This window comes from Hemiscyllium ocellatum, chromosome 9 (assembly GCF_020745735.1).
Source record: "Hemiscyllium ocellatum isolate sHemOce1 chromosome 9, sHemOce1.pat.X.cur, whole genome shotgun sequence".
Lineage (NCBI taxonomy): Eukaryota > Metazoa > Chordata > Chondrichthyes > Orectolobiformes > Hemiscylliidae > Hemiscyllium > Hemiscyllium ocellatum.
Genome location: NC_083409.1, coordinates 104,616,103 through 104,628,611, shown reverse-complemented (window position 1 = coordinate 104,628,611; position 12,509 = coordinate 104,616,103). Strand labels below are relative to the sequence as shown.

General features: G+C 41.5%; 1 protein-coding gene across 7 annotated transcripts in view; it reads right to left on the bottom strand.

The window, feature by feature from the left end:
• The window catches only part of nexn (nexilin (F actin binding protein)), a 107,591-nt gene that overhangs the window by 10,125 nt on the left and 84,957 nt on the right, over positions 1-12,509 (bottom strand). For 5 of the 7 annotated variants that reach the window (XM_060829991.1, XM_060829994.1, XM_060829993.1 and 2 more), the window contains 3 exons: positions 8,256-8,324; positions 6,260-6,463; positions 4,968-5,189 (listed from right to left, as the gene is read on the bottom strand). In XM_060829991.1, coding sequence (XP_060685974.1) covers positions 4,968-5,189; positions 6,260-6,463; positions 8,256-8,324 — 495 coding nt within the window. The remainder of the gene's footprint in view (positions 1-4,967; positions 5,190-6,259; positions 6,464-8,255; positions 8,325-12,509) is intronic. The other 2 variants (XM_060829995.1, XM_060829996.1) reach the window with 1 other exon arrangement.

The window sequence follows — 12,509 nt, the reverse complement described above, 5'->3', positions numbered from 1 at the left end:
GGTCTCTGTTAGTATCAACTGAATGTCCTACATAAAGGAAAGTGGGTGTATGTCCAGTTAAATTGAGTCTGCATCTCGGCCTGGAGAAGGTTTGCTGTTACCATCTTCTAAGTATAGGGATCTACAAGGCCTACTTAGTTTAATGTAGTGGAGAAAACCATGTGCGGAGGTAATGGCCAAATGATATTGTTAAGGATCATGTGGTGTAGGGCGGTGTCCCAACCTCCTCAACAAGGAGACATGGGTTCAAGTCCCACCTGCTTCCAGAGGTGTGTATAACATCGCTAAGCAGATTGATGGGAAAATAATTTTATAGTTAGCACTGCTGCTCCACAGTGCCAGGGGTCCAGGTTCGATTCCAGTCTTGGGTGAGAGCTGTGTGCAGTCTGCACATTCTCCCCATGTCTGTGTGGGTTTCCTCCAAAGACACTGTGCAGGTTAGGTGGATTAGCCATGCTAAATTCCCCTGTAACGCCCAGAGAAGGGCAGGTTCAAGGATTAGCAATGATAAATGTGGGGATATATGGATAGCAGCTGGGGCTGGATCTGGGTGGGATGCTGTTCAGAGGTTCAGTGCAAATTCGATGGGTGGAAAGGCCTCTTTCTGCACGATGGGGATTCCAAGAACCACTTACTGGTCTAACCAGAAGAGGCACTTGTGTAGAGCAAAAAGTTGATTTTTTTTATTCACAGATGGAATGTGTATGTCGCTGATGAGGCCAACATTTACTTCCCATCCCTAACTGGCCAGATGCTAGTTCAGAGTTAATCACATTGCTGTGAGTCACACATAGGCCAAACCAGGTAAGGCCATTCGTGAACCAGATGGATTTTTCCCTGATAACTGGCAACACTCCCATGGTCATTAAGTCCTTAATTCCAGATTAAAATTGAATTTAAATTCCACCATCTGCCTCGGAGAGATTCAAACGTGGGTCCCCAGAACATAATCTGGGGTTTCTAGATTAACAGTCTAGCAATAATACCACTAGGCCATTATCTCTCGTATGTATTGTTACATTTTAGGAATAATTTACAGATAAATTGTTCCTGTGCTTTTGAAGAGGATCAGATATTCAGTATCACTCCTTCAGGATTGGAAAATATTCTGCCCACAGGCCCATGTGACATCAGTGTTGGTGTTATTTCTGGCACGCCTCAGTATTAACCCTTTCAGATCCATGTACAAGAAGTGTTAGTTACACCAACTTGTTCCATGTTTTCCTTTTGTCAAAAGCTTTTCGTATTTCTATTCCTGAGTGATAGGTTGGACTGGGGTTTGGGAGGTAGGAGAGTGGTAGAGTAGCAGGTCTAGGAGATCTACTCTGGAATGGGGATGGAGAGCGAGTCAGGGAGTCACCCCCTCCCCCACCCCCATGGGTCACTGTAGGTTTTAAATTCTCTAATCTTTCCTGGGTAACTATTGAGTGGAATGCAGTTGGAACACTCCAAAGTCTTAGAGAATTCACAATGCTGGGGATTGGCCAGTCAGAAAATTCAATTTCTTGAGCAATTCCCTTGGAATGAGCTGCGGGAGTGGGTGGATTCTGCACAGTCCTCATGTGCAAGTCCAGCCAACACCAGAATACATGGAAAATTGTATTCAGTCATTTACTTACCGTCTTCACTGTTGTAGGGTCATAGAGTTAGAGTCATACAGCATGGAAGCAGACCCTTCAGCCCAACCCATCCATGCTGACCAGGTTTCCTAAACTGAACTAATCCCATTTGCTGCTAAACCTTTCCTATCCATGTACCTGTCCGAATGTCTTTAAAATGCTTGAATTGTGCCAACTGCAACCACTTCGTCTGGCATCTTGTACACACGCATGACCCTTTGCGTGAAAAAAAAGCACCTTACGTCCCTTTAAATCTTTCCCTCTCACCTTAAACCTATGCCATCTAGTTTTGGATTCCCAGACAGTGGAGAAAAGACCTTGGCTATTCACCTTATATATGCCCCTTATGATTTTATATAACTCTATACATCACCCTTCAACCACCTTTGTTCCAGGGAAAGAAGTCCCAGCTGATCTAGTCTCTCCTTATAACTCAAGCCCTCTCGTCTCAGTTATGTCCTTGTAAATCTTAGTCTCACCCTTTCTGGGCTGAACAACATCCTTTCTGTGGCAGGGTGACTAGAATTATATGTAGTACTTCAAATGTGGCCTTCCCAATGTCTTATATAGCCATAACATGATGTCCCAAGTCCTGGACTCAATGCTCCAATCAATGAAGGCAAGCATGCCAAACATTCTTTGATATAATTTGAATAATTAGTTGAACCATCCAACCCATCTCAACCATTAGTACAATGATTGAGTTTGAATTGAAACCAAGTGCTGGAAAATTATACTAGAATAATTAGGAGGTTGCTTTGGATCGACATGATCATGATTGATGGAAGGACTATCTTCTGTGCTATACGTTCTTCAATGACCTGAGCCAAATAGACAATCTGCTCCAAAATTGACGAAGGCACCAATAAATTCTTTTCAAACTCAACGTGGATTTGATTATATGATTTAACTCTCCCTTCTGTACTGCTGAACAATGCATTGAAGACTTTCATTTTTGTTGCATCTGTCAACTTTATGATGTCCTCCAAACAAGTTAACAATCAAGTGAAATATTTTCCAAATGGAAGCAGTGTTGTCATGCCAAGGAAATAGAGGTAGGCCGTTCAGCCCATTCAGCCTGCTCTGCCATTTGATATGATCAAGCACTTCAACCACCTGACCCATAACCATGTACACCACTGATGATGAGAAATCTTAAAGATACTTAAAGACAGAGCACTCTGTGTTAGAAAATTCTAAGTTTACATCCAGCAAGTTCCCATAAACAGCCATGAGATAAAAAACAATCTGTGAAACATTGGCCAAGAGAAAAATATTGGCCAGATCATGGGGTTCAACTAACCTGTTCTTCAAAACAGCTTTGTAAGATCTTTTTCACCCACCTGAACACTTCATATGTACTACAGACAGTGCAGCATTCCCTCAGTTCTGTGTGGAGTGATATAAAAGGCTATCTGTTCAATTGTCTGGGGAGGAATTTCAATCTACAACCTTCTGACCCAGAAGCAGATTGTGACCCACTGAACCCCAGACATCAGAGGCAGTTTAAAAACGATAGAATACATCACCACCAATTTTGAGAAAGATGTGCATTTCAACAGTTGCTTTTCCTCGGTTAATTTGTTTAAAGAAATACCGTGGCTTATTTTGTTGGCAAATGGTGTGAAGGAAGAAGTAATGGCATAGTGGTAATGCCACTGGACCAGGGGCCCAGGCACCATAGTGACTGGTGGAATATAAACTTAATCAATAAATTTGGAATTTAAAGCTAATCTCAGTGATGGTGACCAATTGTCATCAATTGTTGTAGAAACTGATCTGGTTCATGAATATCCTTTATGAAAGGAAATCTTCCATTCTTACCTGGTCTACGTATGACACCTGACCCACAGCAATGTTGAAATAATTGCACAAAAGCCAGTATCCTGTCACCAAGTCACCCTTTATTTACATGTGCGGTGTACATAGGTTATGACCAGATAGCTCACAACCAGTCCTTAGATTGAAGAATCTCTGAATCTCCTTTTTTTTTCCTGTCAGCCAGAGCTCCCTGATTGGCTCAGGTTAACACCTCCAATTGAGGATCTCATAATCAATGAGACCCACATGGCCATAGTTCCAATCACTACAAATGTGTTTGGCTCTTAATTGCCCTCTGAGATGATTGAGAGATTCACTGAGTTCAAGAGCCAATGAGAAATGTACAACAAATGCTGGCCAGTGATGTCTGCATCCAATGAAAATAAAAAAATGTGAGGGTAGTAGCCAGTTGGCATTATTTTGATGATATTAGCTGAGAAAGGGATGTTGCCTGGGACGCTTAAAGGACTCTGATCCTCATGTACTGCCCTGGTATTTTGTAATGGGAATGAAAAGATTAAACCTCACTTTCTTGACCTCCTATTTTAGAATCAAACCACTCCGTGGGATGCAACACTACTTCTGACACAATTGCATTCCAACCCAAATTGGGAATTTAGTTCCTGCAGTCAGACTTGAGCCTACAGTCTCTCGATCCAGATGCAGGAAAATTGCCCCTTGCGCATTGCGCAGAATAGAATTATCCCTCAAATCTACCACTCAAGCTTCTTCCAATCAAGTCAATCAAGTGTGAAGTGATTAATTTTGGAAGGTGGAATTTGTGTGCAGAATTACAGGGTTAACAGCAGGATTCTTGGCAGTATGGAGGATCAGAGGGATCTTGGAGTCCACATCCATAGATTCCTCAAAGTTGCCACACAAGTTGATCGGGTTGTTAAGAAGGTGTATGGTGTGTTGGCTTTCATTAGTGGGGGATTGAATTTATGAGCCGCGGGGTTATGCTGCAGCTCTGTACAGCCCTGGTTAGACCACACTTGGAATATTGTGTCCATTTCTGGTTGCCTCATTATAGGAAGGATGTGGAAGCTTTAGAGAGCTTTGGAGATTTACCAGGATGCTGCATGAACCAGAGGGCATGTCTTATGAAGAAAGATCAAGGAGCTAGGGCTTTTTTCATTGGAGCGAAGAAGGACAAGAAGTGACTTGACAGAGGTGTACAAGATGATGACAGGCATAGATAGAGTGGATAGTCAGAGACTTTTTCCCAGGGCAGGAATGGCTATCACAAGGGGGCATAATTTTAAGGTGATTGAAGGAAGGTTTAGGTGAGATGTTCTTTACACAGAGTGTGATGGGTGTGTGGAATGCACTGACAGCAGTGGTGGTAGAGTCAGATACATTAGGGACATTTATGTGACACTTGGATAGGCACGTGGATGATAATAAAATGTAGGTTAGTCTGATCTTAGAGTAGGATAAAAGATCAGCACAACATCGAGGGCTGACGGGCATGTATGTGCTGTAATGTTCTATGTTCAACTAGTTTTCTATGAGAAGAAAAGTTACCTCTTTGAATCGTTCAGACTCTCTTTCCTTTATCTCTAGATCCTCCGCTCTCCTCTTGGCCCTTTCATCTTCGATCTTCCTCTGTATTTCCTCCTCGGAAAGCTTGCCAATCTTTTCAAACTTTGACTTTAAGTTTTTGGCTTGAATGGAACCTGTTCTTTTTAGCCTCATCAGCTCTTCATACTCTGTACTCACAACTTCAGTGCTCTCATTGATTTCATCCTGAGAGGAGTCAAGAGCAGAGAATTGGAGTTTGGGAGGAGGGGGGTGCATATACACAACAAGAAGCTTCAATTTCCACCCCCTCCCCCCTTGCAAAGTGGGTACCTCTGTTTTAACCAATTGTTTTTCTCTGCATGTGGAGATTATTGAAAGGTGGAAATTTTTGCTCATCTTCAGTTGTATGCAACTGAGTGGCTTGAGAGTTTAAGAATTAACTATATTATTTGGGATATTTAGCCAGATGCAAGGATTCCTCCCTTTCAAGATGTGAATAATCAGGAGGTCCCTTATTTATGAATGTTCAGCTTATGAATGGGGTTTTTATACAGGGATACGATTTTAAAGATCTGACATACAAACATCTCCTGTACATATGAATGATTATTTTATATTGATCTGCATTGTATTCTGCCTTTTGTACAAACCAATGGGTTTCCTTCGGGTGCTCCAGTTTCCTCCCACAATCCAAATATGTGCAGGTTAGGTGAATTGGCCATGCAAAATTGCCCGTAGTGTTAGGTGAAGGGGTAAATGTAGGGGCAGGGGTGGGTTGCGCTTCGGCAGGTCCGAGTGGACTTGTTGGGCCAAAGGGCCTGTTTCCACACTGTAAGTAATCAAATCTAATCTAATCAATGTGAAGAACAGAACACATTTACTACCTGGGGACTGTCTGTATAATCTGATACCAGCTTTTATGCCCAGGTTTCAACAAAGAAAAACTGAATTCAAATTCTCGAACTTCCAAAGTGGATTTGAACTTCCGTTCTCTGGGAGATCTATGCAGCACTCTACATTACTGGAGCTGTAAGAGTACCATGCTCTCAGTTGAGGGCACAATATTGATCAGGTCCACAAGTGGGCAGACAACAACCTTGGTTTAACGTCAAAAAGGTGGCACATCCAACACTGCAGCACCCCATCAGCATGAGATTTTGTGCTCAGGTTTATGGGTTGGGACTTGGATACACAACTTCAGAAGTGGGAGTATTGACTAATGAGCTAATAACAGAAGCTAGATGTGCTCCGACCTTCATGGAAAATAATCTGGTTGTAAGGGATGCCTCACCTACCTCTCCCATTTCTTGTCGTTGTTGTTCAAATTCCTGTTTCTCCTGTTCCAGTTTCTGCCTTCGCTCCTCTTCCGTCCGCCTTTTCTCATCCTCCATCTTTTGTTTCAAAAGCTCTTCGAAATTGATTTCCAATTTGCCTGGACAGAGCACGTCATTGACATCCAAAGATGTTCTCTTGGCATCGGTTGGTTCTTCATCAGACATCTTTTTTTTTGGTGGGGGGGGGGGGGAAGGTGGGGGAGCAGGGGTGGACAAGACAAGCTTTATCCAAAATCTCTATCAGAAATTGTAATATTCATTCATCAGAACAGCAAACTCTTCCCTGTTCACCCAAAGGCAACCTCTTGTTTGGCATCTTGTGAGCATAGGTGGCCAAATCAATGGAATAGAGTCAATACAGCAGGGAAACAACTCATCCGTGCCTACCAGATATCCCAATCTGACCTATTCCCATTTGCCAGCAGTTGGCCCATATCCCTCTTAAACCCTTCATATACCCACCCAGATGCCCTTTAAGTGCTGTAGTTGCACCAACCTCCACCATTTTCCAGCAGCTCATTCCATACACACACCACCTTCTTCATGAAAATGTTACCCCTCAAGTCCTTTTTAAATCTTTCCCTTCTCACCTTAAATATATGCCCTCTAGTTTTGGATTCCCCCACCATGATGAAAAGACTTTCGCTATTTACTCCATCCATGCCCCTTTCCTGATTTCACAAACTACTATAAAGTCTCCCTCAGCCTCTGACACTCAAGAGGAAAAAAAGCCACAGGATGTTCAGTCAAACATTCCAGTTCCGGCAACATCGTTGGAAATCTTTTTCTTCACCCTCTCAAGTTTCATCTTTCTGATAGAAGAGTGATCAGAATTAAAGGAGTATTCTATAAGTGGCCTCACCAAAGTCTTGTACAGTTGCAACATGACCTCTCAATTCTTCATCCTGTCTACCTGCGACTCCACTGTCAAGGATCTATGCACCTGCACCACTAAGTCTCTTTGTTCATCAGTACTTCACAAGGCCCTACCATTAACTGTATAAATCCTTCCCTGATTTGCCTTACGAAAATGCAACAGCTCACATTAAACTTTACATCAAGTCAAATTTTATTAAGGGTTGACCATACAATTTTGAAGGTCTACTTTTGCTGAGAAATACTACCCTTCACTCCCACTGATATGTGGTCCCACAGCCATGAAGACAATCTATGCAGGCATTTACTGTTTGTGCCTGTATACTTCTCAATTGCACTAGCAGCATTATAACTCAGTTCTATCTTGATTTGGAGATGCCGATGTCGGACTGGGGTGTACAAAGTTAAAAATCACACAACACCAGGTTATAGTCCAACAGGTGATCACCTGATGAAAGAGTGTCGCTCCGAAAGCTAGTGTGCTTCCAATTAAACCTGTTGGACTATAACCCGGTGCTGTGTGATTTTTTTACACTGTTCTATCTTGTTTGTGTTCACCTTACACCACTCTTCTATAACTTTACAACTGCAAAATTCCTTTTTTCCTAAAAAAGAATAGAAATTTAACAAAAGGTCAATGGAATTTGAAGTGTGTGTTGATGAGGAATTTCTCAATATATTTTACTGGCCAGAGTTTTAGCTTTTTTTTAATCTTTCCCCAGTGATTAGATGGTGGGAGGTGTTTGAGGTTGGATGTATCCGGTCACTATACTCCAGGCATTGTGAATGTGGTGCAGGTTTGGTGGAGCAGCCATCTTTCCCAGGACATTGTTTCTATATGTTTTGTAAAGCCAGTGTTTGGCCACTTATTGCCTGCAACAGTTTGCCTTTGAGATCTTCTCTCTGGCTCTCATTGTGCCCAATTCATAACCAGCATACATACAAACTTAAAGCTCTGTGATGTTTGAACCATACTGAAATAGCCTTAGGTGCAAGTGTGGTAAGCTAAGGTGAGGTGCTGGGTTGACATTAACATTCTTGTTTACACAGTATTTGTACTTTTTAATGAATTATGCCTTACTTCATCAGGTCCATAATCCTCGTTGTGTGAACTTGCATATTCCTTCTGAATGCTATCCTGGTCAGGACTCTTAAAAAATAATTAGGAGATTGGATAACTTCAACAGCCAAAAATATCATTTTAATCAATGGAACCACTAATGTCAAAGGTGTTATATTGTGTGATTAGAAAAAATTATCAAATATTACAATGACTTCATGAATCATAAACGTGAATACACCTGGTTCACAACTTTACACAAGGTGACAGTTTGATTAAGAATGTTACCTCTTCATTTTATCCCCCCAGTTTTTCAACTTAACCTCTCCAGTCTGTTCCACTGTTCAATTAGTTTATGACTGACCTGTATCTTAACTTGGTTCAACTCCCATCCTGCCCTGCCTTACCCTTAATATCATTGCCCGCTATCTTGGTTGTGAAATAGTCAATTGGTCCTAGCCTCAATAGCTTTCAGTAGAGTGTTGCTGCAAATGTGTTGCTGGTCAAAGCACAGCAGGCCAGGCAGCATCTCAGGAATAGAGAATTCGACGTTTCGAGCATAAGCCCTTCATCAGGTGTTTCCCATTTCTATTATGCTTCATATGATAATCTTCCTAAATCCATCTTAGCACTCTCAATCTAATGCTTAAACTCTTCCAATCTATCTTCAAAACTGAGGTTCTTCATCCCTGGAAACATTCTCATAAAGTTATGATGCAGCATCTCTAATATCTTCACCAAATTGTAGTGACCAGAACTGGACACAATACTCCAGGTTGAGCTCATTATCCAGTGTTTAAACTTCCTTACGTTTGTATTCTGAGCCCCTGTTGATAAAGCCCAAGATGCTAAATGCTTTATCAACCTGTTCTGTTTTTATGATGTGACTGTGAGTTATGTGCATATACATCTAGGTCCCTTTGCTCCTGCAACCTATTTAATGTGCCCTTCATTTTACATTGTCTCTGTTCTTTGTCCCAAAAGTAATCTGTTATTTGTCCAACCATTTCATCAATTTGTGTCCTTTTGAAGTTCAAAACTATCCTCATCGTTCACAATACCTCTGAGCTTCTTGTCATCTATAAATTTTGAAATTCTGTCTGTAAACCAAGGTCACCGTCATGAAGAAACATCAGGAAGCACAGGAGTCTTAAGGTCATTTGCTGATAAGCCCACTATAAAGCCTCTTTCAGTCTGGAAACAACTGTTCTTCACTGTTTCCTGTCACTCATCCAATTTTGTATCCACGCTGCTTCCAGTCTTTTTATTCCGTGATTTCTAACTATACTGCAAAGTCTATTATGTGACACTGTATCAAAAGTATTTTTTTCACATCTTTGTACATCGCATCAACAGCAGTGCACTCAACAACCCTCTCTGTTACCTCTTTACAAAATTCCAGCAAGTTAGTTCAACAGGATTTGTCCTTAATTTAATAACATTTGCCCAAGCAACCATTAATTTTATCCCAATAATCATTTCAAACATCTTCCCCAACACTTGACTGTATTTGGTGAGAATATCTTTAAATCCATTTTGAACATGGCTGTAAGTTTTCCATATTGCAAATCCTTAGGGACTACCCCCAAGTCTTAAGAATGGCCACATTTTTCTAGCCTATGTGTTCAGAATACTCACTCTCACATCATTCAGTATTTTTGGAAGCATCTTATCTGTACCCAACGTGTTACCAACTTTAAGTACTTCCATATCATTTCTACACTTTTCAAGTGTCTGAACTGTCACTCTTTTACTATGACCTAGGAAGTATTTTCTTCCTTAGTAAAATTGTTTGCAACGTATTTATTGAATATCTCAGCTATGCTCCTTGCCTCAACGGAGAAATCCACATTTTTGATCCACATTCAGATCTACTACTGCTCTTATCATCCTTTGACTATTTATATCCTTGTAGAAGTGGTTAGCACTGCTGCCTCACAGCGCCAGAGACCTGGGTTCAATTCCCGCCTCAGGTGACCGACTGTGTGGAGTTTGCACGTTCTCCCCGTGTCTGCGTGGGTTTCCTCCGGGTGTTCCGGTTTCCTCCCACAGTCCAAAGATGTGCGGGCCAGGTAAATTGGCCATGCTAAATTGCCCGTAGTGAAAGGTAAGGGGTATATGTAGGGGTATGGGTGGGTTGTGCTTCGGCAGGTCGGTGTGGACTTGTTGGGTCGAAGGGCCTGTTTCCACACTGTAAGTAATCTAATCTAATCTAATCTATGAAGAAGACTTTTGGATTCACTTTTATGTTAGCTGCCAGTCTCTTCTCATACTATCTCTTTGTTTCCCTTATTTACCTTTTCACATATCCTCTGAACCTTCTCTACTCAGTCTGATTCACACTTGTATTATCTGCCCAGACTGTCATAATGCACTTTTGCCTTCTGCATCTTCCATTTTCCTTGTATGATCTCCATGGAGCTATGCATTTGCTTGCCCTATTTTTCCTCTTTGTGAGAATATTCCTTGACTACTCTTCATATAAAGCATGCCCATTGCTCAATTACAGTTTTCCTTTCAACTTCTGATTCTAATTCATCTGCCCTGGATCCATTTTTAATCCATTGAATTCGGAGTTTCTCCAACAATTTATTCTTACTCTGGGCTTGGTACTTGTCCTTTCCCATCATCACCTGAAGTTTTATGTCCCTTACAAAGAATTGATCCATTTGGAATTCTAGTTTTTGAATACCATGTAAACATTCCACAGATTTTGATAGCTCATTAACTCAGACCTCTGTCTCAGCACAGCTGACTAATATGATAATTGGGAAACTATTTTGCTTGTATTCTTTGCAAATCATTTTTGTAGTGCTTAAACAAGATCCTGCTGTCATTGGTGACAGATGATATAACAATATTCTGTTCAGCAGTGTTGAGTCCATTGTGTTTGCTGCTGTCTGTGGGTAAGGGCATACCATAACTTAAAATACTCCTTAAGTAATTAGTAGGGAATGGATTTAGTCTTCAGTCAAAGTGTAAGAAAAGGAATGGAAGTTTGGAAAGGGTTCAGAGGAGATTTACTGGGATGTTGCCTGATATGGAGGAAAGGTCTTATGAGGAAAGGCTGAAGGACTTGAGGCTGTTTTCGTTAGAGAGAAGATGGTTGAGAAATGACTTAATTGAGACATACAAGATACAAGACATACAGAGGGTTAGATAGAGTGGACAGTGAGAGTCTTTTGCCTTAGATGGTGATTGCTACCATGAGGGGGACATAGCTTTAAATTGAGGGGTGATAGATATGGGACAGATGTCAGAGAGTAGGAAGGGCATAGAATGCCCTGCCTGCAACAGTAGTAGACTCGCCAACTTTAAGAGGATTTAAATTGTCATTAGATAGACATATGGATGAAAATGGACTAGTGTAGGGAAGATGGCCTTCAAATTGGTTCCAAAGGTTGGTGCAACATCCAAGGCTCAAGGACCTGTACTTTGCTGTAATGTTCTTCGTTTATCAGGATGTCGTCTGGATTGGAGTGTATTAGTTCCAAGGAGAGGTTGGATAAACTTAGATTGTTTTCACTAGAGTGTCGGAGGTTGATGGGCGACCTGACAGAAGTGTATAAAATTAAAAGAGGAATGGACAGAGTAGAGAGGATCTGAGTCTTTTCTCCCAGGGTGGAAATGTCAATTACTGGGGAATACTGGTTTACGGTGAGAGAGGGTAGGGTTAAAGGAGATGTGTAAGGAATTTTTAAAAAATATATGCAGAAGGGAGTAGCTACCTGGAATGTGCTGTCAGAAGAGGTAGAAGAAGCTGATACGGTCACAAAGTTTAACAGGCAATTAGACAGGCACATAAACAGGCAGGGAATAGGGACCATATGCAAGCAGATGGGATGAGTTTAGCTTGGTATCATGGTGGGCTGAAGGCCTCATCCTGTTCTCTGTTCTATCCAAATTAGGCTGTCACGGGGGACCCACTACCTTGGACCCCTCCAATTTGTCTCTTCCTTCCAAATTTGAGTGGTTACCTTCCTTAATTCGTTCTGGAGCTAAACAAGAGTGAAGACGTCCCAAAGGCCTATTGTGTCTGTGGCATATAGACAGGGGATGACAAATTGGAGAAAACATAACTCCTGGGCATCCCAATGTCCTGTGACCTTGAAATTATGGCATAGTACTGTCTGTGTTTTGACTGCTCCCATGTCATTGAGATGTTAACATAGAGGCTGCTAATATCATGACCACAAACCCCAGTAAGAATGCTGGGTAATGTTCCGTCAATCACACAGGGAGGTTATTCTGTTTTGCAGCGGAGACTCATTTGAT